Source organism: Xiphophorus maculatus, chromosome 6 (assembly GCF_002775205.1).
Source record: "Xiphophorus maculatus strain JP 163 A chromosome 6, X_maculatus-5.0-male, whole genome shotgun sequence".
NCBI lineage: Eukaryota > Metazoa > Chordata > Actinopteri > Cyprinodontiformes > Poeciliidae > Xiphophorus > Xiphophorus maculatus.
In genome coordinates this window covers 24,405,554-24,429,620 of record NC_036448.1, presented here as the reverse complement: position 1 = coordinate 24,429,620, position 24,067 = coordinate 24,405,554, and the positions used below count along the sequence as shown (strand labels likewise).

Here is a 24,067-nt window from a genome sequence, read left to right as displayed (position 1 = left end):
ATGGAGAAAGTCAGAAGGGAGATGCACACACTGGAGCCTATTTACCACAGTTTTCAATTTAACTGATACTATACAGTCTCTTATTATCATTTTATTCATATTTTACCTTTAAATTTACTGCTGGTACACTTGTATTCTCCCACTAAGGTGCAATATTTCTATTCTAAAGCATATTTTTGTGTTTTTGCAGATCAAAATCTGCAAAAATCCATAAATAAATTGTTTAACCAATGGATTAGAATCACTAATTGTTCATTTTGGATGTTTGCTGTCAAAAGCACAAATCACTACGGGATGTTTCCCATCAATAACAACCTTTACAATTCAAAAAGTCATCTTTTGCCCTGGGTCCTATTAAATAAAGGACAGTCTTGAACCGAAAAACCTACTTGACTCACTGATAAAATAAATACTCATAAATAGTGGTGAATTACTTGCAGGGTCAGTAATTACTTAATTGCATTTAAATCGAAAAGAAGATACTGACAAAAGTCAACACTTTCAATTCGAGAAAAAAGAATTGCAGTTAAATTATTGAATAAGTAGACATCTTAGCTCAAGATATTTATTGATTTTTTTTGTTTGTTTTTCAACCATCAGATTGGTGCAAAGTGCTATAACACCCTTTCAAGTGTTTCAGGAACCTCTGATCATTCATGCAACTTTTTGAAAAAAATACTTCTTCATGTGGATGCCGACTCGTCTATTCGCCTAGCACTGAGATGCTATTTTAGCCTTGAATAGCTTCGCTGCTAGACTAACTCCTTTTAGCACAACTTAAACAAAATAGTATTTTCTAGAAACCGATCAGATTATTTTTTTGAAGCAAATATGAACTCCCTTGGGCCCAGAGAAGCAGTTTTGTCGTCTGTTTGCGGATATTGTTGTGTGCCAGATTTACAGGCGCAACAGAAACACGCAAATACAAAGTTCCAGCCGAAAACTTTGTATGTAAAGAATGCTAAAAAGTGATCAGTTGCATTAAAATTTTTAACACGTTAAAATGTATGTAATCAAAATTAATTGCCTAGGTTAAGTAATTAATAAGTAAGAATTTCCAGTCTTGCATGTATAGCTTTATAAACATATATTTGAGCTTCACAATATGTTGCCAACGTATACAAATTGTCGGGGGTTTAAGAAATTCGGCCTGTTGAATGGAGACTTCCTGCAGAAAAGGACTGTGTTCAAGAGGCTAAAGTTCACAGAGTGCTGGAAGCACAGTTAAAAACAATTTTTTTTAAAAGAGCCGTAAGAAAATGTGGATTTTATATCACTGCGGTAAATTTTACCAATAATATAGCCACTGAATGGCTTTCTAATACAGTACAGCCCTATTATTTACTTTTACTACAAAATTAAAGAACCAATCTGGTTCTTTTTTTAGGTTTTCATCCAACCTTTACAAGAAGAGCAATAAAACGCTCTCTCTTGAGTAAGATTATGCAAACTGAGCCTTTTCCATATTATGAAAAATGAAGAAAAGCAGTTCACCCACTTCAAAAAAACTCATTAAAAGGACTAAACAAAAAAATATATATACATATACTTTGTGAAACTGTATGTTATTATCACATAAAAACAGTAAGAGAACTTCAAAAGATTACTCATTTTTATTTCATGCTTGCTCCAAGTAATTAAGAGTCGTTGCGGAGAGGGTAAAACGCCACATGAAGGCTCAGGGTTGGAACCTTTAATATTGAATATATTAAATATTGATCCAATTTCAGCCTCCGAAGTGCAGTTACACAAAACCTCACAGAATTCATACACAATAATTGCACTTCTCTTTTTTTCTATTCAATATTCAATAGAGAGATTATCGATCGAAGTCACACTGCGTCAGCACCCACTATACCGTGCATGTCGCCTGCAGAAAAAACCCCAAGAATATTAACTATTTAAACTATTTTCAATTAGGCTAATAAAATTATTTACAACTTGCAGCCAATTCATATCTCTTCGCCCGGTGCCACTGACGGAGGTTTTATTTTTAACACTGCCTCCTGAACTTTTGATTTCTGATGACTGAGTTTGCTACCTGCCTGGATGACCGCAGCTACATGTTTATTTTCCATCCGTTTCCATGGTTTTCTCGTCATTTATTAACTCGCCTGCATGAAACATGCTTGAGAAATTTAGGCGTCTCCCATTCACTAATGTCAACTTGGTAGCATGATTTGTTTTATCACGGTGTGGCAAATAGTTGTAGTACGCCGTCAACATGCTAGCAAATGTTAAAACAGCATGACAATGGTGGGTAACCATGGTAACCAATGGCAGTATTTCTAACTTCTACTCCACTGTTGCCTCAGCCTTACTTGATCTCAAGTTATAGTCCGTAATCAACATGGCTAGTGAAGAAAAGTTATATTTATCAACATACATAGGCTCAAATACTGCAAAATTCCTTGCAAATATTTTCTAATTTAGCACCACAGAATCTGTGAAATAATGAAAACAATTCCAATCATCAATATGAAAAGATGTTTAGTGTTATTTAATTTTAAGAAGTATGTAATTAATATTTCAACAGCTTGTTAACAGGTTTTATCAACACAACCAGAACTTTGGGAACATTCATAAACTTGATATGACCCAAAATGAAAATGATTTTGACTCCCCTACTGTATAGATTCAACTTTTGTGAATGGAAACTGATAAGATCCTTGGCCTTTGTATCACAAATTAGCCTCAACAGCATCCCCTACGTTCATTAAGTACCAAAAGGTGTAAGAACTGACCTGTGAGGGCTGGCCCATCTCGCAGTTTCCTACGCCTCCGGTTCCATCCCTGTCCTCCTGGAGGCGTTCCGGCCATGTTGGGAACCCAGCAATAGAGTTGCGTTTGTTCCGGTCCATGGCGATGTAAAAGAAGCTGATACCAGTGAGGGTAATATGGGCCTTTTTCTGTAATGTACCCACATGACAAGAGGAATAGAGTGTCTTAACGGTGCCGAGGGTTTCACGGCAGCACGGTGTGTGTTCAGTTTGAGTTGTGGTAGGAGATATATCACACACATAGACTTCAGGTTTTACTTTTTTCTTATTTTACTTTGGATGTCCCTGTTTTCATGCCCTTTACGGTTACCAACCGGTCCAGTTCCTCACTGCTTGTGAATGAATTGTCCAAAACGACAAGATCTTCACATGCTCGACAATCCTTGAAGAGCTGGGGGGGGGGGGGGAAATAAATATGAAAGAATTAGTGCTTTGTGAGATTTATTGTTCAAAAAGGTAACTGCTGATAGGACCACATACATGCAAGTAATGCTACAATGAAGGCAATAGAAACAACTTCTGCAGACTGAGACAGATCTCTGGATTAATAAAACAAACGTAATGGTTTGCTAAAGGGGCCGATTGTTCAATTACGGGAGATAAGCTGGGGAATAGCTCAAGTTTTGGACCGTTCTGCCAGCCAAAACAAAGTCAGCAGGGTACAGAGAGGAGCAGGAAGGGAAGCCTGTGGCTACAGCACTGTTTTATTCTCAATGTAAACAATGTAGCTTTCATAATCTTAGAGAAACATAAGAAAGAGGAAGATTTACTCTTTAATGCAGCAAACCTTTTCCACAAATACCATGACTGCTGTGAAATACATCAGTTTTACATTAATGTAGAGCTAATATAAGATAGTCACATAATATTATGTTAGTGTATAACAAACTGTTTAATGTTTAAACAGATGTTTTATTTTAACAACTGTTTAATCAAATATATGCTGTGACAACTGTTGTCTCTACCAAGTGACTTGCATCACTTTTATTTTAACATTCCTTAGAAAAGTAAAACTGAACAAATAAAACTGAATTGGTAAAATTTCCATTTACTATGTCAGAACTCAAAGGGAAACGAAACAGAGAACCCAGGTGCATCTCTAATCTATATTAATCTTTCCTTTAGACATGTTAAAACTGACCTTTAGTATAAAAAAGTAAGATTGTATCATAACTTTCAACGTAAAAATATAAATAGAGCATTTAAGACAAAGACCATTTTTGAACACATTTCAATTAACTTGTGCAACTTTGTCAACTTGTGTCACATAAAGCTGATGTGCAATGATATTTAAAACCTGAGGCACAGTTGGCTTACTACTCAGTGGCTTATCTTCTTAATTTAGAAAAGGTAAACAATCATGTAAAGTTTAACCTTGTTGCAAAATAGTTAGTGTGAAGTAAAAGAAAAGGAGGAAAATATAACGGATTCAGCTTAATGATATAAGAATGAATACATGTAAAAACTTAAGTGAGTTTTATAAAGATTAGAACAGAAATATACAAACTAGGATTGCTGCTGCAGACCAGCTGGATGGCTTGAGAGACCCATTTCTGTCCCAGTCATGCCCTAAAAAGGATTTTCAACCTCCTCTTTCTTTTTTTTTAAAGTATTTATTTTATCAATGACACTTCATTTTATGCCTTGTTAATATGGTACAGCAGAAAAAACTAAATTTTTTGGCCTGTGCCAAGACAAACACAAGCCCAAAGTACCAGGCATGAACTTTCCTGCCTATTTTCCAAAAGGCTTCAATCCAAACGCAAAAGCAAAGACACTTTTAGTGAGGAAGTGAGCGAATCGACGAGAATAGGTCAGCAAGTAGAACATTAGCTCACTCGTTATTCATAACAGTGAGCAGCAGCCAGTAAGAGATTTTGTTTTCACACCCCTTCATCAAGTGCTCTACCCTTTCTTACCAAACATGAGCACAAGTCTGATTGTTGATTCCTGCAAATTCACCCATCACTGCTTATTAACTGCAGCTTAGGCTTGGAAACACTATCAGCATCGAGTTATTCAAGTTTCTAAAACTTATAAAACCAATGAAATTTACCATCATATTGTAGCTACAGTTTAAAATCATTATAATGAGATGGAATAAATAGAGTTTCCCTTTTGTTGTTGTCCCGGTTTCTGTGAAATGGCTCCCAATACAAGGTATGGCCTCTTTAAATTATAACTTGTTAAGTTGCTTTAATTTTAAGGTTTTTTTAGTTCTGACATGTCCTGGATGACTGAGAACCAACACGTTGATAGAAATGAATATCTGGGTGTTATTATAACTTAAACATAACACTTAAAGCACCAGGGATTATATAAAAAAAATTCAGATTTTATTTTGTGGTTTTAAAGATAGTGAGAAATAAAGGCATAACTTTCTGTTTCTTCTATCTGTTCTAAAAGTTAAAGAGCTAAATATGAATGAGATGTTTGCTACCTTTGACAAAAAAGCTTAGGTCTATGAAAGCAGTGTAGCAGTTTTGCTAATGAGGCAGTTTATCATGATTCAGCCAAAGTAATGAAATAAGAATTTTTGTTATTATTATTATTTATTGATTTATTTATTTATTGGGTTTTACATTTATGTCTTCATTGAAGATGATGAAGTTGTATGCCTTTCTATAAAATGAACATAATTTTCAGGGCAGGGAAGTAGGATGGAAAGCATTTTTCAAGAGTGAGAAATGGCCCCTTCTGCCCCCCTCATAGGGACACCACTGTTTAAATACAATAATACTGAGAAGATGTGGTATTTCTACTACAAAAGTACAGTTTGGTCAGAATCTCATACCATCTCATGCCTGCTGTAGAAAGTAAAAAAAATATCCTTAAATAAGGATTACTTCAGTTTTGAGGAAAGATATTACCTTTGCTTTTTAAAGTTACCCCTTAATAAACACTGGAAATTCAAACTGTGTGGCTAAACTAAACTGAATTGAATCTTCAAATAATCTTGCAAAAGAAACTGACATGCAAGCAGCCCTTTTGTTACCATAATCAGGTCGCATATAAATAGAGCAACAATCCAATTAAGCTATGCATAGAATGCTGGTGCTATTTAGAGTTTCCATCATGCTGTTTTGCAGACCAGAGGTTTGTGCAGCATCTTACAAAACACTAACCTCAGTGTGCCGTCTTCAGCTCCAGCAGAATTACTGCAGAGCAGGGGCGGCTGAGAGCAACAACAAGACGTTGAAGTAAAGCTCTGACAGATATATAAATGTAGAACGACAGTTTATGGGCTAAAAGAACCACTAATTGGATCATCCTGCAGTATGTTTTATGTACAGTGGCTTCCTAGAAACTACAAACTTCAAAGTATTTTACTGGGATTTCGTTTGGCAGACTAATAGAAAGAAACATATATGTGATAGCTGTCAGCACATGTAAAGTGATAAACTGAAACTTGTCTTAATTTTTGCAACTACAAATCTGAAAAGTGTGCATTTGTGTTCAGCAACATTTACTCCAGTACCCTTAAATAAGGGCAAGATAATTATGATGATTTTGACCCGCTCTTCCCTTTTTGGCAATCTGAAAGATGTTCTGGTTATTGTGATGTCTCTAAAGATCATTTTAGGAGATATTCCTGCCGTACATGGTGTGGTCAGAGTGATCTGGTCCATTCGGACTGCTCAAACGACACACTAAACGTTAGAGCTGTCTTTTTGTCTTGTTTTTTCTCCGTTTAAAATAGTCCACAGTCACCGTTGCTTCTTCCACGTCTGCCATGTTTATTTACTCTAACCTCTCGTTTGCGCTCGAGAGGTTTTGCAGGATTTTCCATCTGACATGGTAATGTTGGTGAGTGAAGTCTGTCTGTGTGTGGCATGTTGTCTGTACACCACATACTGTAGGACCAAACCTGTTATATTTATGATTTTTTAAATCGCCATATGTGGGGTTTTCTCAGGTTTAGAAAATCAATTGACAATTTTTAAATCTTGCTATGTGAACCAGGCGTAAGTAAGTAATAAATTCAACTAAGCGTTGTGTTGTTGTGCAGAAGCTAGAACGGTTAGAAAACATTTACATTTGTAAGACGCTGCAACTTTAAGTAAACATCTGATCAGAAGTTTTTATGTTAAGGTCAATAGCTGCTTTGTTGATCTGCAAGTAAACAAACTCACTGAGAGACAGATAAGAGATAAAATGTTTTGTTTGGATAAATAACTGTTTAGATCAGGAGTCAGTAACTTTTTATAATCCAGAGAGTCATTTAGCTTTCCTCCTACAAAAAACACATTTTTCTAGACCTATAAAAATGTAAGTGCAATAAATAATTACTCTATAAAGTTGGTTAGCTCGCTATTGAAATTGAAAAAGGAAAATTTTAGTTTTTTAAAACCAAGAATAACATCAGACTTTTACAAGAAGAGAATGGATGCATTTCTTGAATGAATGCTCCATATTGATCCAAAAATTGAAAAACAAGCACCATTTGCAGCCCAATAACAAAAACACTAATTTAGTAAAAGTATTCCTTGAACTTTTGGTGCCATTCTGTTGTGCAAATTCTATCAAAAATATTTCCTGAAGAGCTATTAAGCACAGCCTTTTTTTAGCTTTATGTACACAAACTCTGCTCAGTTCTATAATATTTTCCACCAAGTTATTAAAAGCTACCAATAAGGATCTGAAGAGCCGCATGCAGCTCCACAGACCTCTACAATACAGAGTCTGCAAGAATCACAGAAAGTTTTCGCATTTTTCATGCTGGCAAAGATCCAGTGATGAGGAATTCATATAGTGAAATAAACAAGCAAAATAAGCTCATACATCTCATACGTGTATTTTGTTTTACATCTATAATAACCCTCAATGACGTTTCAAGTTATAAAATACAAATATAGGCAAAAACCACCCATGTTGATTACTATATTTGTTTCCAAACTATACCCTGCTGGCTTCGTATTCCAATGGTATGCATTTAGAATACCACACTAAAGGGACACTGAGTGGGAAAGGGTGGAAATGTAAAAGTCTGGCTTTTTTTCTGTGTGTAAAATGTGGCCTGTTACTACTTCAAAACAGATGGGGCATAACACCAAAGCAGCCTCAGGCCGAATACTGTAGGAGTGGTTGGAGAAGGGCGCTGAACAGCTATCCAGTTGTGTCCTAGTGGATTACAGGCTAATGGGACATGTCATCAATAAATCAAAAGATAAGTGATGTTATGATGTGAAGGTTGCAGCAAATAGTTTAATGTCACTGCAAAGATTTAAATAACTGCAGGCCAATCTCCTAGCTGCTATTTCTTCTGAAATTTCTGGATGTATACACTTAACTAGTTTAATTCTAAATTACCAAAAATTTCCAGTAAGATTTCAGGAAATAGCTTGGTTGTCAATATGAAACTGGGAAGATTTTTCCTCCTGTACAGCTGTTAATTCTGGTGTTCCTCTTGGGACCAGTTTGATTCCCGCTACGGTGCTGTGATGTCATCTGATTTTTGTTTTTCTGTCCAACCTAAATGTATCAAATCATCAAGCAATTTGCAGTAACAAGCAAAGGTAATGAGCAGTGTAAATACAGAACAAAGTTTAAAATTATTTTATTCATTAAGAGTGTACATAAAATAGATGCCCACCTTCATAGTAACATTTTCTGAGACACAACCAGGTTTTATTACTGCCAGACCTGGAGAATCAAGAAGTGACAGAACCTATCCGACAACATAAAGTAGGCTAAAGGATCTTAAATAGCAACGCATCACGCCCAGAACTACTAAAATTCAAGAACCAATCAAAAATAAAGCAATTGACAGTCAGGAAATGGTGACAAAACCATTTGTATGGCTTTGGGAATCCAATGAAGTGCAGCGAGAGCCATTATCCACAAATGGAAAACACATGGAACAGTATTGAACCACCCCAGAAGTGGCCTGGCCGGGCAAACAAAATTACTCCAACAACACTAACTTATGTAAAGAACTGCATGCCTAACCAAGTTCTATCAAGGTCAGTCTTCACGGTTTAACAATAACTAGCAGACTGATTGGTATTCATCTAAAAGTTCAAACTTACACAAGGGCAGGTCTGACTTTTACCAAAACCTTCTTAATCACCTCCAAGACCTTTCAAGAAACTGTTTTGTAGACCAATGAGTCAGAAGTGAGTATTTTTATGAAGGTGTGTTTCCTGATGAATGTGACATAAAACCAATATAGAAAATTTCAGAAAAAGGTCATATTGACCTGTGAAAAACAGTGGTGGTGGTGTGATGGTATGGGGCTGCTCTGCACTTTGGTTGAGCAGCAGAAAACAGCACACAAGCAAGTCCACCTCAGAAAGACAATGTTTTAATGTCCTAGTCAAAGTATGTACTTATATCTGATTGAGAACATGTGGCATGACTTTAAACACGCATTAATGCTTGAAAACCCTTCAATGTAGCCGAATCAAAACAATTCTGCAACTAAGAGTGGGGCAGAACTCCTCCACAGTGATGTAAAAGATTCATTTACAGTTATCCCAACACTTCATGGCAGCTGTTTCTACAAAGGGATGCCAAACACTTTGAGGATTAGTCAGTAGCGGTGCAAACTTTGAAAACAAACTGCTTAAAATACATAAATTCCCACTAGGTTTCCTTATCATTATTATTGTCTGAGCCTTTTTTGCAATCAGTCATTTATTTTTCTATTACTGAACAATACTGTAATCAAATTTCTTGTTTTAAATGTGCTTTATAAATCAAGTGAATTTGGTTTGAAAAGGATCAGATACATTAAAACGAGCGTTTTTGCCTCTCCTCATACAATTTCTGCAAAGCACTTTAAATATTTAAATAATCTTTTTGATGTTCCTTCTGCACACGAATCAACAATAGCAAAACATTTAGCAAGGTCACACAAAACGAAAAAGCAAAGCAGTCTGATATCTGACCGCAATCAACTGTGGTAAACATCCACTATGTGTAAGTGTGTGCACTTACACAAGATTGACAGGGAGAGACAGTCAACCTTCAATGGCTTACAAGTAATGAACAAACTAATGGGGCGGGTAGCAAAAACCTGTCACTACCTGGATGCAAATGACAGCAATTAGACAAGTGGTAAAATACATACACCGCTAGATTGACTTGTGTTAATTTGCTATACGTATAATACAAACTCCGGAGGGAAAATGTAAACAAATACCAGAGGCAGTGGCCATTATTAAGGTTTGCCCCCGTTTGTGTTCAAAGTTTTACTCACTTAGTTTTATTTCACGGAGGAGTTTCCAGGAACAGTCCGGGCTGGGCTCCATGCCTGTACCCGGATACATTTCTGAGAAAATGACGAGCTAACTCCGAAACACCGCAGCTAGCTCAACGATAGCGAATGGGCTAGTTTTGTCAACAAAACTGGAGCGGAGCGAAGAGCTAACGCACATTAGCCTGAGAGGGAGAGCCTGCGAAACACGCACTTAACAACAAGTTGCTCCCAACGACGGCTTAGAAGTCCTTTTATCCAGCGGTTAAACACCAAATTCTAACACAAAGTCTGCTCCTGTCGTTAATTAATCTACACATTGGTAAAGTGTTGCGGTTTTGTTATCCGCTTCTCTGATAATATTTCAAACGACTGTCGGTGTTTGACAGCTCCGTCGTCTCCCTGCTCTGACTCCGCCCACTTTGGAAGGGCACGTCTGTCAGCCAATCAGCGTGCGAGCTGCTTTGTGGCGTTTGAAGTTGGAAATGTGCTAATTAAGGTTTAAATAGCTGGAGTTAATTTGATTAAAAATATTAAAGAAACACTGTTAGTTGAATATTTTCCAGCTTTCCGTCCATCTATATAGTTATAGATGGAGGGAACAATGCAATGTACATTGCAGAATAACGTTTCTTGTTAGTTAGTTTTAGTTATTTGTGAAGACAGTTTTAACTCTAATCTTAATATTAGAATCAATATTTAGATGTGGTACGTCTGCTTCTTCTGGCTTATTACCATTAAAACAGTCTGTAGCTGTATTTTTTTTTCAGGTTTTGCTTTTTTATGTTTAGCCGTGTTAAACTCATTGTTTTTACTATTATCATGCCCGTTGTTGCTACTTACATTGTACATATTAAAGGTGCTCTATAAGTAAAGACTGATTGACGAGTAGTGTTTTTTTTAGAACCATTAGTTGACGTCTTCACTAAAGTAGAGAGGAGTGAACTTTGGTAAATGGCAGTAAAACATGATGGGACCTTCCAGACCAGTAATTAGGTTGCAAGTATACTGCATTCATTACATATGTTAACACCATCCACAATAACTCTTTGTGGAATTTGACTTAATATGAGTTAAAGCAACATTTAATTTTCCTTTTTGGTTGACAAAATATTTTGGATTTGGAATTTGAATAAAACTGGTCATTGTCTGTGTGTTTAAAACACTTGCCTACAAACGATATACCTGAAAATTATTTATTTTACTTTGTAAAACCTTCTTTTCAATAACATGGAAATGCAGCCCCACCTAGTGGACAAACATGAGAAGCACTATTGACTTTCATAATGTCATATTTTCCTGGTCAGAAATTGTAGCCAATCAAGAGCGCCGAATATCCTTATCACGTGATCATGGCCGTTTCCTGTTTCTATTGTATTACACATCCATGGTTTGGCTTCAAATCAGTAAATGTGAACTTTTAAGGTGAGAACCTCTGCTGCTGTTGGATTTGTTGAGGCATACAAAAGTCCTGTAAAAGCCTACTGACGTTGCTTTAGCCAGCGAACCGGAGCAACATGGCTAACAGCAGCAGCAGCAACAACAACAACAACTGTGTGGCTTTCCAGAGCAAGCTAACCTCCATAATGGACATGCTGGCTAAAGCGGCCGTTATGGAAATCAGCAAGCTGTGGGAGGAGGGTTTCGCTGTGGTTCAGGTGGAGCTTCTTCGGAGAGAGAGCGAAATTAAAGCCCTGAACAGAAAGCTGATATCAATGGAAAACGAGCGTTTAACGGCTCTTTCTCAAGCAGCAAAGTCCTCATCTTTACCAAGGAGAGAGCAGCAAAATAATTTGCCGCCATCTGCCGGCGAAGGTAGGAACAGCAGCTAAAACACTGGATGGGAAACTGGAAAAATCTAAGTATTCTCACTTTAACGTCTAAATACTTAGATTAAAGTCAGAAATCTTTATAACAGCCCTAATATTTTTCCACAATTGCAGCTATATGCATGACATAGAATTTTAATTACAGAATATTGTTTGCTACATGGTAAGAGCGGTTGTAGCTCAATGAATTAAAGCAATCTGATTTATTTTAGTAGTCATGTAAAACTAATGCATTGGTTCGTTGCACACACTGCACAACATATTTCAAGAAATTATTTTTGATGCTTTTAGCTGATAAAACACCAAAATTTAGTTTATCAAGAAGTTAGAATTTTACATTAAAAATCACTGAGATTTCTGCATTACAAATTCTTATTTTGTTGCAATTATCTAATATTCAAATTTTGAGTTTTTATGAGTTGTAAGCCATTCAGTTTAACATGCACAAATGCTTGAAATATATCACTCTGTTGTAATGAAATAAACTTCAGTTTTGATTTGGAATACTGAAATTAAACTAGCATTGAATTTATTTAGATGCATCCGAATTTTACATGTGAGAAATAGTGTAACACATGCTCTACACATGATAAATAATAATAATGAATTTTCTTATAATAAACAGGTTGCTGGTACAATTGATTTAATTTGTAGATTATTCATTTTGTTGCTTAAACTTCCTGAGATGACTCCCTTTGACATTTCATTCTCATTCAAATGGGTTTTTCTTTTGTTTTTATTTCAGGGCTTTCAATAGAATCAGTGCAGACACTGCCTTCAGATCAGAGCTTTCGGGATAAAGCAGACTCTTCAGGGAATAATGAAGCACTGCTACCTGTTCAGATGGAAGACAATGAAACTGCTGCAAAGCAACGTAAGTCGGATCTCTGTGAATCCAAAGATAGAGATGATGAGGAATCTGTAGTGAAGCTGGAAGAGGATGATGACGTTGAGATTGTGGAGCAGGAAGGGGATTTGAATCCCAGAAGCAGCATAGAGGGTCACCATGAACGACTCCAACGAGGTGCTGAAGCAGCACCAGAACAAGAGACCCAACACTGGGTGTCTGTTTCAGTGGGAGACAGCGATACGGAGGATGCGTCTGACTGCTTCTTCGAACCAAACCAGCTTTCACACAATCTGGACTCAGAAATCTTACTTATTCAAAACTCTCTGGACATTTTCGATAACTCGGCAGAGGCTCCTCATTCTGATCGGCTCGCGAGGGACAGCAGGACGATTCAAGGTGCTTCAAGTAAATCCAGCGCTCCCCTGACTTTCAGCCAATCACAGCCAAGTCAGCAAACATCACACCATGCAGAAAGAGAAACAGCTGTTGGCCTCTTTTTGGAAAAACAACGGCGAACTAAAAACGCGTCAGCTTTCAACCCCGACAGGAGTCTGTTTGCTTTAAATGAGCTGGAGGTTCACAAAATTGCAGCGAGTCGACGCATCAAGGAGAAATGGTACATCTGCCCTTTCTGCGGTAAAAGCTTCGACCGCATCAGCCATCTGCAGATCCACCAGCGAATTCACACCGGGGAGAAACCGTACACGTGTGAAATGTGTGGCAAGAGTTTTTCCCAGAGAAGTAACCTGCGCACTCATCAACGAACTCACAAGGAGGCTCTTTCTTAGAATGTTTTAATTCAAATACAGAGAAGACAATAAAAGCTAGAATTTACTGTGTTTCCATATTACAGGAATATTGTAGCTAATTTTTTCTGTGGAACTGTTTTACAATACCATTGACATCTTAGGATTTGAAGACAAATACTAATTCTTTTATTGTGATTGAATATTCATCTGTTTTTTTCATTAAGAAAAACATTTTGGGGTCACAACTAATTATTTTTGTAATTTATTTTTGACTTTTAATCGATTAATCAAATAAAAAAATTGTCTAACTTTGGAGATTTTTTAATTTAACCAGTTAAGCGAATATTTGAAATACATTAAAAGATGCAAATAATTTAATTACTTTTTTGAATAAAAATAATAATTGAATAGCTGCAATAACATTGCAGTCCTTCAATCAACACTTGATCATTTGTAGTAAAAGGTGTATGTACAGCTAAAAGCATGCTGTTTATTAATCTGTTTATTTTTTGGATTAATAAATGGATAGCAAAAGGTGCTCAATAGATTTTTTACAGACTTTTAACCAGGTGAAGCTAAAAAGGCAAATTGAGTCCTGGGTAGAACATATTTACAGACAAATAAGGTTTTTCGTCTTAAATGCAGTATATATTTAGTTAGCTGACGATTAGTTCAATAACTGATTAATCACAATTAATTTGATTAATTGCTTCAGTCCTAAAACATTTACACACTTTCATCATCTTGTACATTTATTAGTTCCCCTCTTAAAGATGTGTAAAAAGCCTTTAAAAGCTGTTATGCAGCAGCATAATTTCACAGTAATACATTTAGAATGTGTTAACATTTAATTATAATTGTTTATTCATTGATACCTGCTTGTTCCTTATCAGAGTCATGTGTCCATGTGCAGCGGTTCCTGAGTGAGAGACGGGTGGCTACACCATGGACAGGTCACTGGTCCGTCACAGGGCAACATGGAGACACACACGATAAACAAACATACACACACACACACACACAAAGCCAGTTTAGGGAAGCCAAATAACCTAACAATTTTGTGGACTGTGAGAGTATCCAGAGAGAACCCACAAATGCACAAGGAGAACATGCAAACACCATGCAGAAAGCTTTACACAACTTTAACTGAAGTAGTTTTACAGTTTATTTTAGTTTGGGTTTTTTTTTTCAAAATTGATCATAGTTTTTTTGAGATATTAAATTAGTAATTCATAATATCCAATGACAGATTTGTGTTGCTCTTCAAACGTTAGCAAGAAGTAAATTTCTAGTCACTTTCCCTTCTTGAACAATTTAAAAAAACTGTTTTGCAGGTTAAGGTCTATTGGTTGTTAAGGTATTTCTTATATTAATCAGTAAATGTATTTGGAAATAATCAGTGTTGCGCTGATCAATTCACTGGCCAGTCAGGTTTCAGGGTTTCCTGAAATGTTATCCTGAATAAGACCAGAAATTCACCATAAAACTAGAAATGTATGGGGGTAAATTGAAGCCATAAAGTTTGTTCAAATGAAGAAAAAAATAGACTGAAAATTTTGAAACAGAAAAATTGAATCTGGAAAAAAAACTGATTTAAAACTGAAGAAATATAATTTGAAATTGAAAATAAAAATTTGGAAACTGCAAAAAAAAATCTTTTGAAGTTGAAAAACGATATGAAGCTGAAAACAATGTTTAAAACTACTTTTTGTATTTAATGGGTTGTTTTCAGTTTCTGATTTCTTTTTTTGTCAGTTTCAAATCTTTATTTTCAATATCAATTTTTTTTTTCTTGTTAAACTTTATGGCCTGAATTTTGCCTCATAGTAAAGCTTCATCAATAAGTTGAGGCTGTCGTTCAAAACAAATTTGCATGGACTGGCACAATGTTTCTTTTAAATTAATTGAGACATTTTAGCCCATGTCGTCACAGGAAAAGGCTTCTTAATAAGGTTTATATTATTTTTCTCTTGTGCAGGATTGATCTGAGTTTTCAGCTTTGTCTAATTAAGCCAAGCCCATTACTGTAAAGGTAATGGGCTTGGAATTTAGAAACTCATCTATTTATCTTTTTACACCCAGCTAAACAGCTGTTCTGGTTCACCTTCACTGCTTTATTCCTGATTTATTCCCAGCCCAACCCGCAGCCAAGCATATAATCTCCTGGGCGAAACAATAACTTTTGCCTCCTGGGTGTATCTTCATGTTTCTCATCGTCCCTTTATACCAACAGCTTCATTTTCCCATCACTGGAAAAAGAAAACATTAATACATGAAAGTCAGAACCACAATAAACCTCAACAGCCTCTCGATGACTGCTTTTAAAATCCCATACGCTGTAATTTTAATAATAAAATCTCAGTTATTTACATTTGACTTCCTTACAATAGAACACATACACAAACAATATTCAATATGTTCAACAGAGTTTCTTCATACAAAATAAAATGTCCAGTTCATCCAACTGCTCATCAGTGATAATTTACAGTCCAGTTTTGTCTAATAAAATACATATTTTAGCCATTTTTCTTCCAATGTGTCCATTTTTATCACAGTTCCTCCCTTTATGCATTAGTTCCTGCAGGCAGCTGTTGATGTTTCACATGTAGCCACACCTATGAGCCATAACAATATGGCCATAGATAGTAAAGTGAGTAACACTGCTTTTATTCTGCAGGGGAAAATGCATCAAGAGAGCCATTTTAATGAGTAAAATTTGTCGAGCTGCAAAACCCGTCTGACCCGTAGAAAAACAATAAACAACATATAAATCTAGCAAAAGATTTATTGAAAAACATAGTTTATGTAAGACTAAATATAGTAAACTCCTCTATAGGTTTGGTCCAGCATGAGATTATCATATCTGAGTATTTACTCAAAAACGTAAAACATTGTCTCTGTTTTAGTTTGAAACAGAAAAGCAATAATTACTCCAACTGCTGTTAAAATTACTTTATTAAATGTTTTTACATTAATTCCACCGATTATTAGTATTATTTTCAAAGATTTAAGTAAATAATAGATTTAACCCTAGCTAAATGTAATAGTTTTTAAGTTCTTATTGATTTTCAGCTTGGTGGGCCCTGGTAGGACACATTCAACCAGTCAATGAGTGGCGAAAAATCATTTTACTTATGTAAAGTATAAGAAATCCCAAATTTTTCGGCATTTTCACATAGAGGAACTAAATAATAAACCTAAAATGGTGTTTTAGCAAATCTTTAATCTGCAAAGAATAACCCAGCTCAAGTTTGGCCACTAACACAGTTCAGATTCTAGATCAGAGCAAATTAAATATTCCAGCTTCTTTGATGAATAATTTAATAAACTCTTTAACTTTAAGCCATTTAATCAACCACTTCTTGTGCACGGCCATTTTGACTGCAGTGCCTTCATTGTGTAAAACATAGGAAGGAGCCCAGTTCCCATTTACTAAACATGAAAATAACCAATAGAAAACTTGTTGGAGGTAAAACTGACATAACTGTTTCTTTACTCTCTCTGGAGTGTCGGTGCTGCCCATTGGTGGTATGACGCCCTGGATAGAGAGCCATTTAGCTCACATAAACTACCACTGATGACAAAATTAGTTCTTATTAGAAATACAAACTAATATTACATTTCAGACACTGCTAGGTTTTCCCTGGTGTATTATAAGCCTGGCAGGCCACCAGGCTTAACTTGCCGCCACCAGGCTAAGCGTGGTTTGTTTATTTTAAATACAGTTTTTATGTACAAGTTACATTGACACCATAGACAAATCAAGCTAGGTTTATAGCTGGCGCATTGAACTGGACCCCAGAGGGTTCTGTGATGGAAAAATTACAATAAGGTCATCCAGACCTGCTTCATTACTGATTGTCCTACAAGCTCTCTGTATTGTGCATAGTATATGACTAAACCTGATTGAGTGATTTCACCTGAACAGTGCTTGGAAATAATATTTTTTCCCACAACAGTGCGCACCAATTGTGCCGTTCCTACACCTACCAGTTGGCCTCATGCTATTATTTTAAAATTATGATGCCCACTCAGGACTTTAAAATGTTTGTAATTACAAATTCTTTTAACACAAAACACGACGGGCTTCTGATGGACTGCTCTAGTGCCCCTACCACCGGGATTAGCAGGTCTTCTAGGGAAAACCATGCACTGTAACATGTTTATTGATGCAGAGTGTAGAGTACAATGTGTCAGTAAACATATAATAAATCCGTTTTAATAATCTTTTATCTCTGTAGAATAATCCAGTTCAAGTTTGTAATGTAAAGCCAGTTTGAAGTTTGTAAGATTTCTTGATGACAGTGAGAGTCCTCATTCAGATGACCTGATGTTTAGTTAGAGGAAAAGTCTCCAGTCAGTGAAGTCTCTGTAGATCTTACAAGATTCAACGATTCCAGAGTCGAGCAAGTTCTCCTCTTTTAGCAAATGGCACAAAAAGATCCCAAAAATGTTTAAAAAGGTTCCTGTTATTATGAAGTAAGAATAGAAGTCAAAAAACAAATAAAATTGTCTTTGTTGGTGTTCTGTCCATAGTAATTGAATACTTTGTTTTTTCAAAATAAAAGTCTCTGTCAGAGCAGAAATGCTGACAGGCTTTTCTCATTTCCAATTATGGAAGAAAGTCAGAGGTTTAGATAAGTTGTGGGTTGCAATAATTTTGGCAAGGCAGGAGAATGGCGTTGGGATTCTCTCTGGGCCTGAGGACCCCATTGCTTTCATAAAACATTTTACTGAGAGTTCCCTGAAGATAATGCCGTCTTCTTCCTTCGTCTTCCTCGTGTTCCTCCGTTGTGGAGGATTCAACGACCGAGTCGTCGCCTGGGGACGAGTCGTCTTCCTGTAGGTGACACAAGTCAGGCTCTTTATGACCGTTACTGTCGTCCTGCTGGACCTTCAGGGGAACCAGCGAGGAAGGAAGGCCTGAATCCTGAAGGAAAAGGCAAAACAAGTTAAATTTGCTCCAATACTTCTTCTATTATTTCTTCTGCTTAAAGGAAGTGATGAAAAGACACAGCTTAGCTTGATCTGTGAAGATCAATAAAGGATTCTGGCTCACATTGGGTGCAACAGTACATTTGTTTTCAGGACTATCCTACACGATCGAAAACCGTCCTGAAAAATTGCTGACTCGGTCGACGTGCGCAGAGTGACACCAAGGTCAACGGGAAACGCAGAAGGGCGCAGCGCACTGGTGAGGGGACCTGCCGGATCGGGCGAGGAACCTGTTTGCAGTTCTAGTTTCTTCTGCTTTTAGTTGTTCTCATTGTTAATTAATTAACTGTGATTCACCACATTTTCCGATGCAGTCACACACAAGGCCTGATTCCTGCCTGACCAGTGTAATTAAACTTAAATAGACACCGTCGGGCAACATGAAGTAGGCTAAAGATCTCAAAAAGCAATACCATCATGCCCAGAGATGAAGAAATGAAAAAACAGATGAGAAACAGCTATGTTTCTATTGAATTGCCACTCAAATATTCAGCAAGCTTTTAAAACGTCGCAAAAAAGAAAAAATCAAAAGCACATTGTCGCTTACATAGTGAAAGTTTGACCTAAAGAGACTTGAAAACTGCGCTGTAGTTCAATTTAATTTCTCCTACAAAGAAAAGTGGTCTCAGTTTCCTCAACAGCAATAAAAAAAGAAGCTGACTACCAGTTTTTGTTTGTTTCTGTGTTTCTCCTCCATCTCTATCAAACCAAATTGAAAACATAAACCAACCATCACATTACAAACAAAACTACATCACGCCTAACCAGCTGACGCATACCAGCGACATGTTGCTGTTCTTCACAAACGACTCCACCCGTTTCCTGCGCTCCTCCTTCTCCCTGTTCATCTCTGCGGCTCTCAGGCACTCTCTGTCCTCGGTCCAGACGACGGGACGTCCGTATTCATCCCGTGGTACCTCTCCTGTGGGCCCCCACCTCCCACCCAGAGTGGACTGGCTGCCCTGATAGTGGGGGGGCTCCTGCAAAACAGGGAGGTGGAAGTTTTAATAAACATCCAGCAACCTGGAGAAGTATTCATTTGTCGTAAGCTTGGCATTTTGTCATGTTAAAGCCACAAATTTTAATGTATTTTATAAAAATTTTGTAAATTAGACCAACACAAATATAGCGCATATTTACAAATGGTTAAAATCTACTTTAAATATTCCCACTATTGTGTTTCAGGTTGATTTACTGTATTCATGCTGCTGTTGCACTACAAAAACACAGAATCTTACCAAGTATTTTTGGTCTACGTTGTAGCATAAATGTCTTTCTACAAGTAAATTAAGATAAAACTAATCTACAAATAACTTTTCAGCACGATATAGGGGTTTGTTTTACATCAATAATTCTTTAATATTGATTAAAAAGTTCTAGTTCCAATGGCAGATTTTGTTTTCATTTAAAACAAGACATTTTCCCATTTTATAAGTGAAAAAAATCTTCCAGTGGAATTATACTTTTGAATTAGCATTTTTTTAAAATAATTTTATGATTTTTCTCTATCTTAAAGAGATTTTTAGATTCTTTTCTTTCTCCTTTTGGAATATCTATGCGTGCTTGTCTTTGCATTTGCTGTGAAGTGCAATTGTTAAGTGATTTACAAATCCTTTCATTCTCATTTCGTGCTCTAAAACGTAACTAGTCTATTGGAAACTAATATATAACATCTTTTTGAATCCTGCTACTGCAACGATTTACCTCCTTTTCATCCAATCACAACTTTTTCAAACTCACCAGAGACACTTCGCTGTATTTAGTGCGGCTGTCTACTCTGAGTAAGGCATAATCTTCAGGCTGCAAAATATGGAGAGAATATTTAATATATTTAAAAAATAGTGAACATAAGTGCAGAAAAATAAAGTAATTCACTCTGAGTTTCATGTACAGCAGAACTCCATCAGTCTGATTTGTTTGAAGCTGCAGCAAACTGCAATTGCGGACTTCCACAGCTCCACCCAAACCGGGCCAGAGTGCCAACCTGAGGTTTGTCTCTGATCTCCGAGGTATCAGGTGGTTTTTTTATACCTGAATTCGTGAAATTGAGCCGGCTGAGTTCAGTCTCCTGAAGGAGGCTTGTCTCGAGAGACTGTTAATTTCCTCCCTAGAAAAAAACAAAACAAGCCTATTTAGAGGATTTATTGAACAAAACGTGTCTGAGAATGTGACAAGTTAAGCACTCTAAACCAAACAGCTAATCTGTCATCATCGCTTGAGCTTTAAGTGAAAGCCTCATTTAGTTTCTCACTCTGTTAAAGAAAACCTGGCACAGCTCACTTTGTTTCCTGGAGCTCCATCTTCAGCTTTTTGGTTTTTCTCAGATGGCGGCGTTTGACGACCAGGAACACGATGACCAGCAGCAGAACCAAAGCGCCGGCCACGGCGCTAACGATAATCAGCAGCAGGTTTGGCAGCGGCGGAAGCGGCGGCCCTGTCAGGAGAAAGTTAATGCAGTTAGCACCCTGAACTCTCACCTGCACCAGTTTTATTGGTGTGTGTATATACATATACAGTATATATACATTTAACTGATTTAATATTGTACATGTGTACAGTGACAAACAATAAATTCAAATTTAAAACAGGCTACTGATTAACGTTTCTCTGAAAAACTGTACATATTAAAGACAAATCGGTGTCATATTTTTAACAAAAATAATTTCGTACCAAAAGGTACGAAATTATTCTCAATCTGTTAAATAACTATTTCCCCATTCCTAAACTCTACAACCAACCTGAAATGTTTGAGTAGTTTATGAATAATCAATTAAAATAATATTTTTTTTTACTGGAATAACATTCTGTCTCCTCATTCATTTGGTTTCATTACATTACATTCATTTGGCATTAAATAACATTACTGTTTTAAATGGTTTTGTTGGTCTTGAATGACTTGGATTAACATGCTTCACTTCTTATAAGTTTGTCAAAAGCCTTTAACCCACTAGATCATGACAGGTTTTGCCACGTTTTTTTTTTAGCTCCAACCATCTTTCCCCCTCCTGCCATTTTCCCTCAACTTTTTTGCTAGAAAGATTTTGGATTTTGCAGTATTTTATGAGTTGGTTTTTTTTTTATTGGTTTTATTTTGCACACAAGTCAGATGACCAACAACCAGATGTTGCTACTGGTGCAAACCATGAAAAAGAAATCGACAGGAAGTGGTAGGAGGATGATGGGGCTGGATTTTTTTAATGTCTTATGTGGACACAGTCATTCACATGTGATTTTAATTGTGTTTCTTATTTAAATTAAACACTGTAATTGCAAAATTGTGTGTTTGATTTTTTTTATATTATTAAAATACTGACAAAGTTTTGTGCACATTTGTAACGGAAGCGCAGCTGCTGATTTTGCGGGTTTTACCTGCTTTAGCTATGTAACACCAAATGGTATCATGCTTCAGCTGCTCAGTCATTCACAGTGCTAAAAATATGAACTACTTTCTGCTGTGACTGCAGTTCATTTATCCTCCAAAAAAAAAAACCTAATCCAAATATTAAGTGATCATGTTACACTTCCTTCTTTTTTTATTTTGCTTGGTCAGACATATAACCTGAATATAACCTTGTACCTCTCCTAAATTTTCTTCCTGGCCTGTCTGATGTGTTATCTTAATTTCATGATCATTTTTATTCACTTATGTTCTCTAGTAAACCTCAGACACCTTCAACAAATAGTAAAATTCACACAAAATTTAAAGTAAAGTTTAGTAATTTGGAGATTTCTGAAGCCAATTGATTGCACTTGATTTCATTAACAGGTATCAGAATAAAAAAAAAACCTTGAATACAAATACATGCCACACTTTTCAGATTTTTATTTGTGACAAATGAATTGAAAACCTTGTTTTAATTCTTTCCGATGTATTGGCAAAGTTTTGTCTGAATATATTGCAATCTTGTATGTACTTTTCTGTAAAGTTGAAAAAACACATTTAATACTTTACATCTTATGCAACTATATCTGTAGATACCATAGATTCACCACAAGGGGGCAGCAAACTCACAGGTCTACGGCAGGAGAAAACTGTCTAATTTTGTTGTCTTTTTATGTGGTGCAATGCGGAGAGATTCCCAGATCTTACCTGATATAACCAATGTAAACTCTGTTTTTCCAGATCCCACAGCGTTCTTGACCGTGCACTCATAAGTCCCACTGTCATTCAACTGGACGGGCCGTCCGAAAACGAGCTTTTCTCCATCCACAGACACCCCATCTGGCAAAGCTCCTCCTCTCCTGATGATAACAATAATAATAAGAAAATGTCAAGCCAATTTGAACCACACAGAATGCTTGAGTCACGACGTAAAACAACAAAGGTGTGACTCGCTTTAGCAAATGGAAAATGAAAAAGAAGGCAGAGGGTAAACATGCGTTCCAGTTTTAGGCCTTTGTTGAGTAACAGCTTAAAACGCAACAATAGTTGGTTTATGTCACGGAAGAAATAATTCCAAATAAACACAAAAGATTACCATCAGGTCACCCCTAAACTATTGTTTTACATGCACCTGAACCAAAACCTGCAGCCCAGTCATCCAAACAGACTAAATAAAGACCAGCCTCAGTTGGTGCATGCAGACTGGATAACGTGCAGCTGAAGAGGCATCACAGTCACATAATGGAGCGCCAGTTTCTGATCAGGTCCACTGAGACGGTTCAGGTTGCTGAGTTGGTTTCCCTGAGCTGCAGTGGCTATTTAACCACTGCTTTCCCCCCCGCTAAAACTGGAGCAGGCTCATGTTTCGCACCTCAGAGCCCCACCTAGCTTCCCTGACCACCTTTTTATGACAAAGTCACACAGGAATATTTTATCTGATGAATACTCTACAGTCAGCAGTTAAAAAGATCCTAATCTGGCATCTGGACTCACAAAATTCATCTTTGACAGCGAGTTATCACCACATCAGTACTACCGCGGTAGGAGTTTCTTATTGTGCACAGCCGCAAGTGAAACCAAGTGGTCAATGGAGCATTACTGCAAGACACGTAACATTTACACCAGCCAATTCACAGTAAGGGTCAGAAACTGTGAAGCTGTTGCACTTTCTGGGTTACAAGTCACTTCATGCTTCTACAAGCCATTCAATAACTCAGTTCTTAAACATGCAACAACGAGATACTGGATTAAAACTTGACTGTAGCCTCTTTTTGTGAAATGTACATATTATATACTTGCATATTTTGTTTTGTTTTTTTATGATTTGCTCTCCTTGCATAATTCTATGCCTTGTGTATTAGGGTAAATTGTCATTCTAAATAACTCTTATACGTGTAGGAATGATTCTCCACCTGTGTGATGGAGAAACAAATCACTAATTGACCCCTGCAAGGATTAAGCCGATGTAGGAAATGAATAGATGGATGTTTTGCACATGTGAAATCTCATGTGCAACATGCACATTTTTTAAGCATTTTTTTTTTACTGCCTTAATAACTTTTATTAAAGTTAGAGTTTTAAAGACACAAAATAAAAACACTCCAGTCAAAGTTTTGGAATCGGTGTAACTAAAGTGTTTTTGTAAAGAGCAAAAATGTGAAGCAACACAAAAAAAGAAGGAGAGAGGAAACTGTGGTGCTACACATGCAAAGCCAGACAACCAAGTTTGACAAAACATTTTCCAAATATTGTTTTACTTTGCAGTGGTTTCACTTTAAAGTTA

At 36.6% G+C, this 24,067-nt stretch overlaps 3 protein-coding genes across 6 annotated transcripts in view; 1 reads left to right on the top strand and 2 right to left on the bottom strand.

Moving 5' to 3' along the window:
• LOC102221453 (dual specificity testis-specific protein kinase 2-like) overlaps positions 1–10,390 on the bottom strand; it is a 40,936-nt gene extending 30,546 nt beyond the window's left edge. Inside the window, exons 1-2 of one of the 2 annotated variants that reach the window (XM_023335547.1) lie at positions 9,982–10,390; positions 2,745–3,171 (exon numbers count right to left, since the gene is read on the bottom strand). In XM_023335547.1, coding sequence (XP_023191315.1) covers positions 2,745–2,861 — 117 coding nt within the window. In that variant the 5' untranslated portion in view covers positions 2,862–3,171; positions 9,982–10,390. Of the gene's footprint in view, positions 1–2,744; positions 3,172–8,373; positions 9,958–9,981 lie in introns of those variants that run through there. The other variant, XM_023335548.1, reaches the window with a different exon arrangement.
• Positions 10,391–11,338: 948 nt separating this feature from the next.
• LOC111608938 (zinc finger and SCAN domain-containing protein 22-like) lies at positions 11,339–13,651 on the top strand. The gene is made up of 2 exons (XM_023335552.1): positions 11,339–11,793; positions 12,553–13,651. Exons 1-2 carry the CDS (start codon positions 11,496–11,498, stop codon positions 13,443–13,445), a joined length of 1,191 nt encoding a protein of 396 aa, XP_023191320.1. The 5' UTR covers positions 11,339–11,495; the 3' UTR covers positions 13,446–13,651.
• Positions 13,652–15,722: 2,071 nt separating this feature from the next.
• LOC102221191 (nectin-4-like) overlaps positions 15,723–24,067 on the bottom strand; it is a 28,141-nt gene continuing 19,796 nt past the window's right edge. For 2 of the 3 annotated variants that reach the window (XM_005796602.2, XM_023335549.1), the window contains exons 6-11: positions 22,492–22,643; positions 20,682–20,835; positions 20,433–20,508; positions 20,142–20,201; positions 19,181–19,381; positions 15,723–18,336 (exon numbers count right to left, since the gene is read on the bottom strand). In XM_005796602.2, the coding sequence (XP_005796659.1) occupies positions 18,040–18,336; positions 19,181–19,381; positions 20,142–20,201; positions 20,433–20,508; positions 20,682–20,835; positions 22,492–22,643 (940 nt within the window). In that variant the 3' untranslated portion in view covers positions 15,723–18,039. The remainder of the gene's footprint in view (positions 18,337–19,180; positions 19,382–20,141; positions 20,202–20,432; positions 20,509–20,681; positions 20,836–22,491; positions 22,644–24,067) is intronic. The other variant, XM_023335550.1, reaches the window with a different exon arrangement.

Bases quoted from the DNA above. Each gene is read 5' to 3' on its own strand.
- LOC111608938 (XM_023335552.1), top strand. From the start codon at position 11,496: ATGGCTAACAGCAGCAGCAGCAACAACAACAACAACTGTGTGGCTTTC. The intron at 11,794-12,552 runs GTAGGAACAGCA...TTTTTATTTCAG, and splicing joins GCCGCCATCTGCCGGCGAAG to GGCTTTCAATAGAATCAGTG.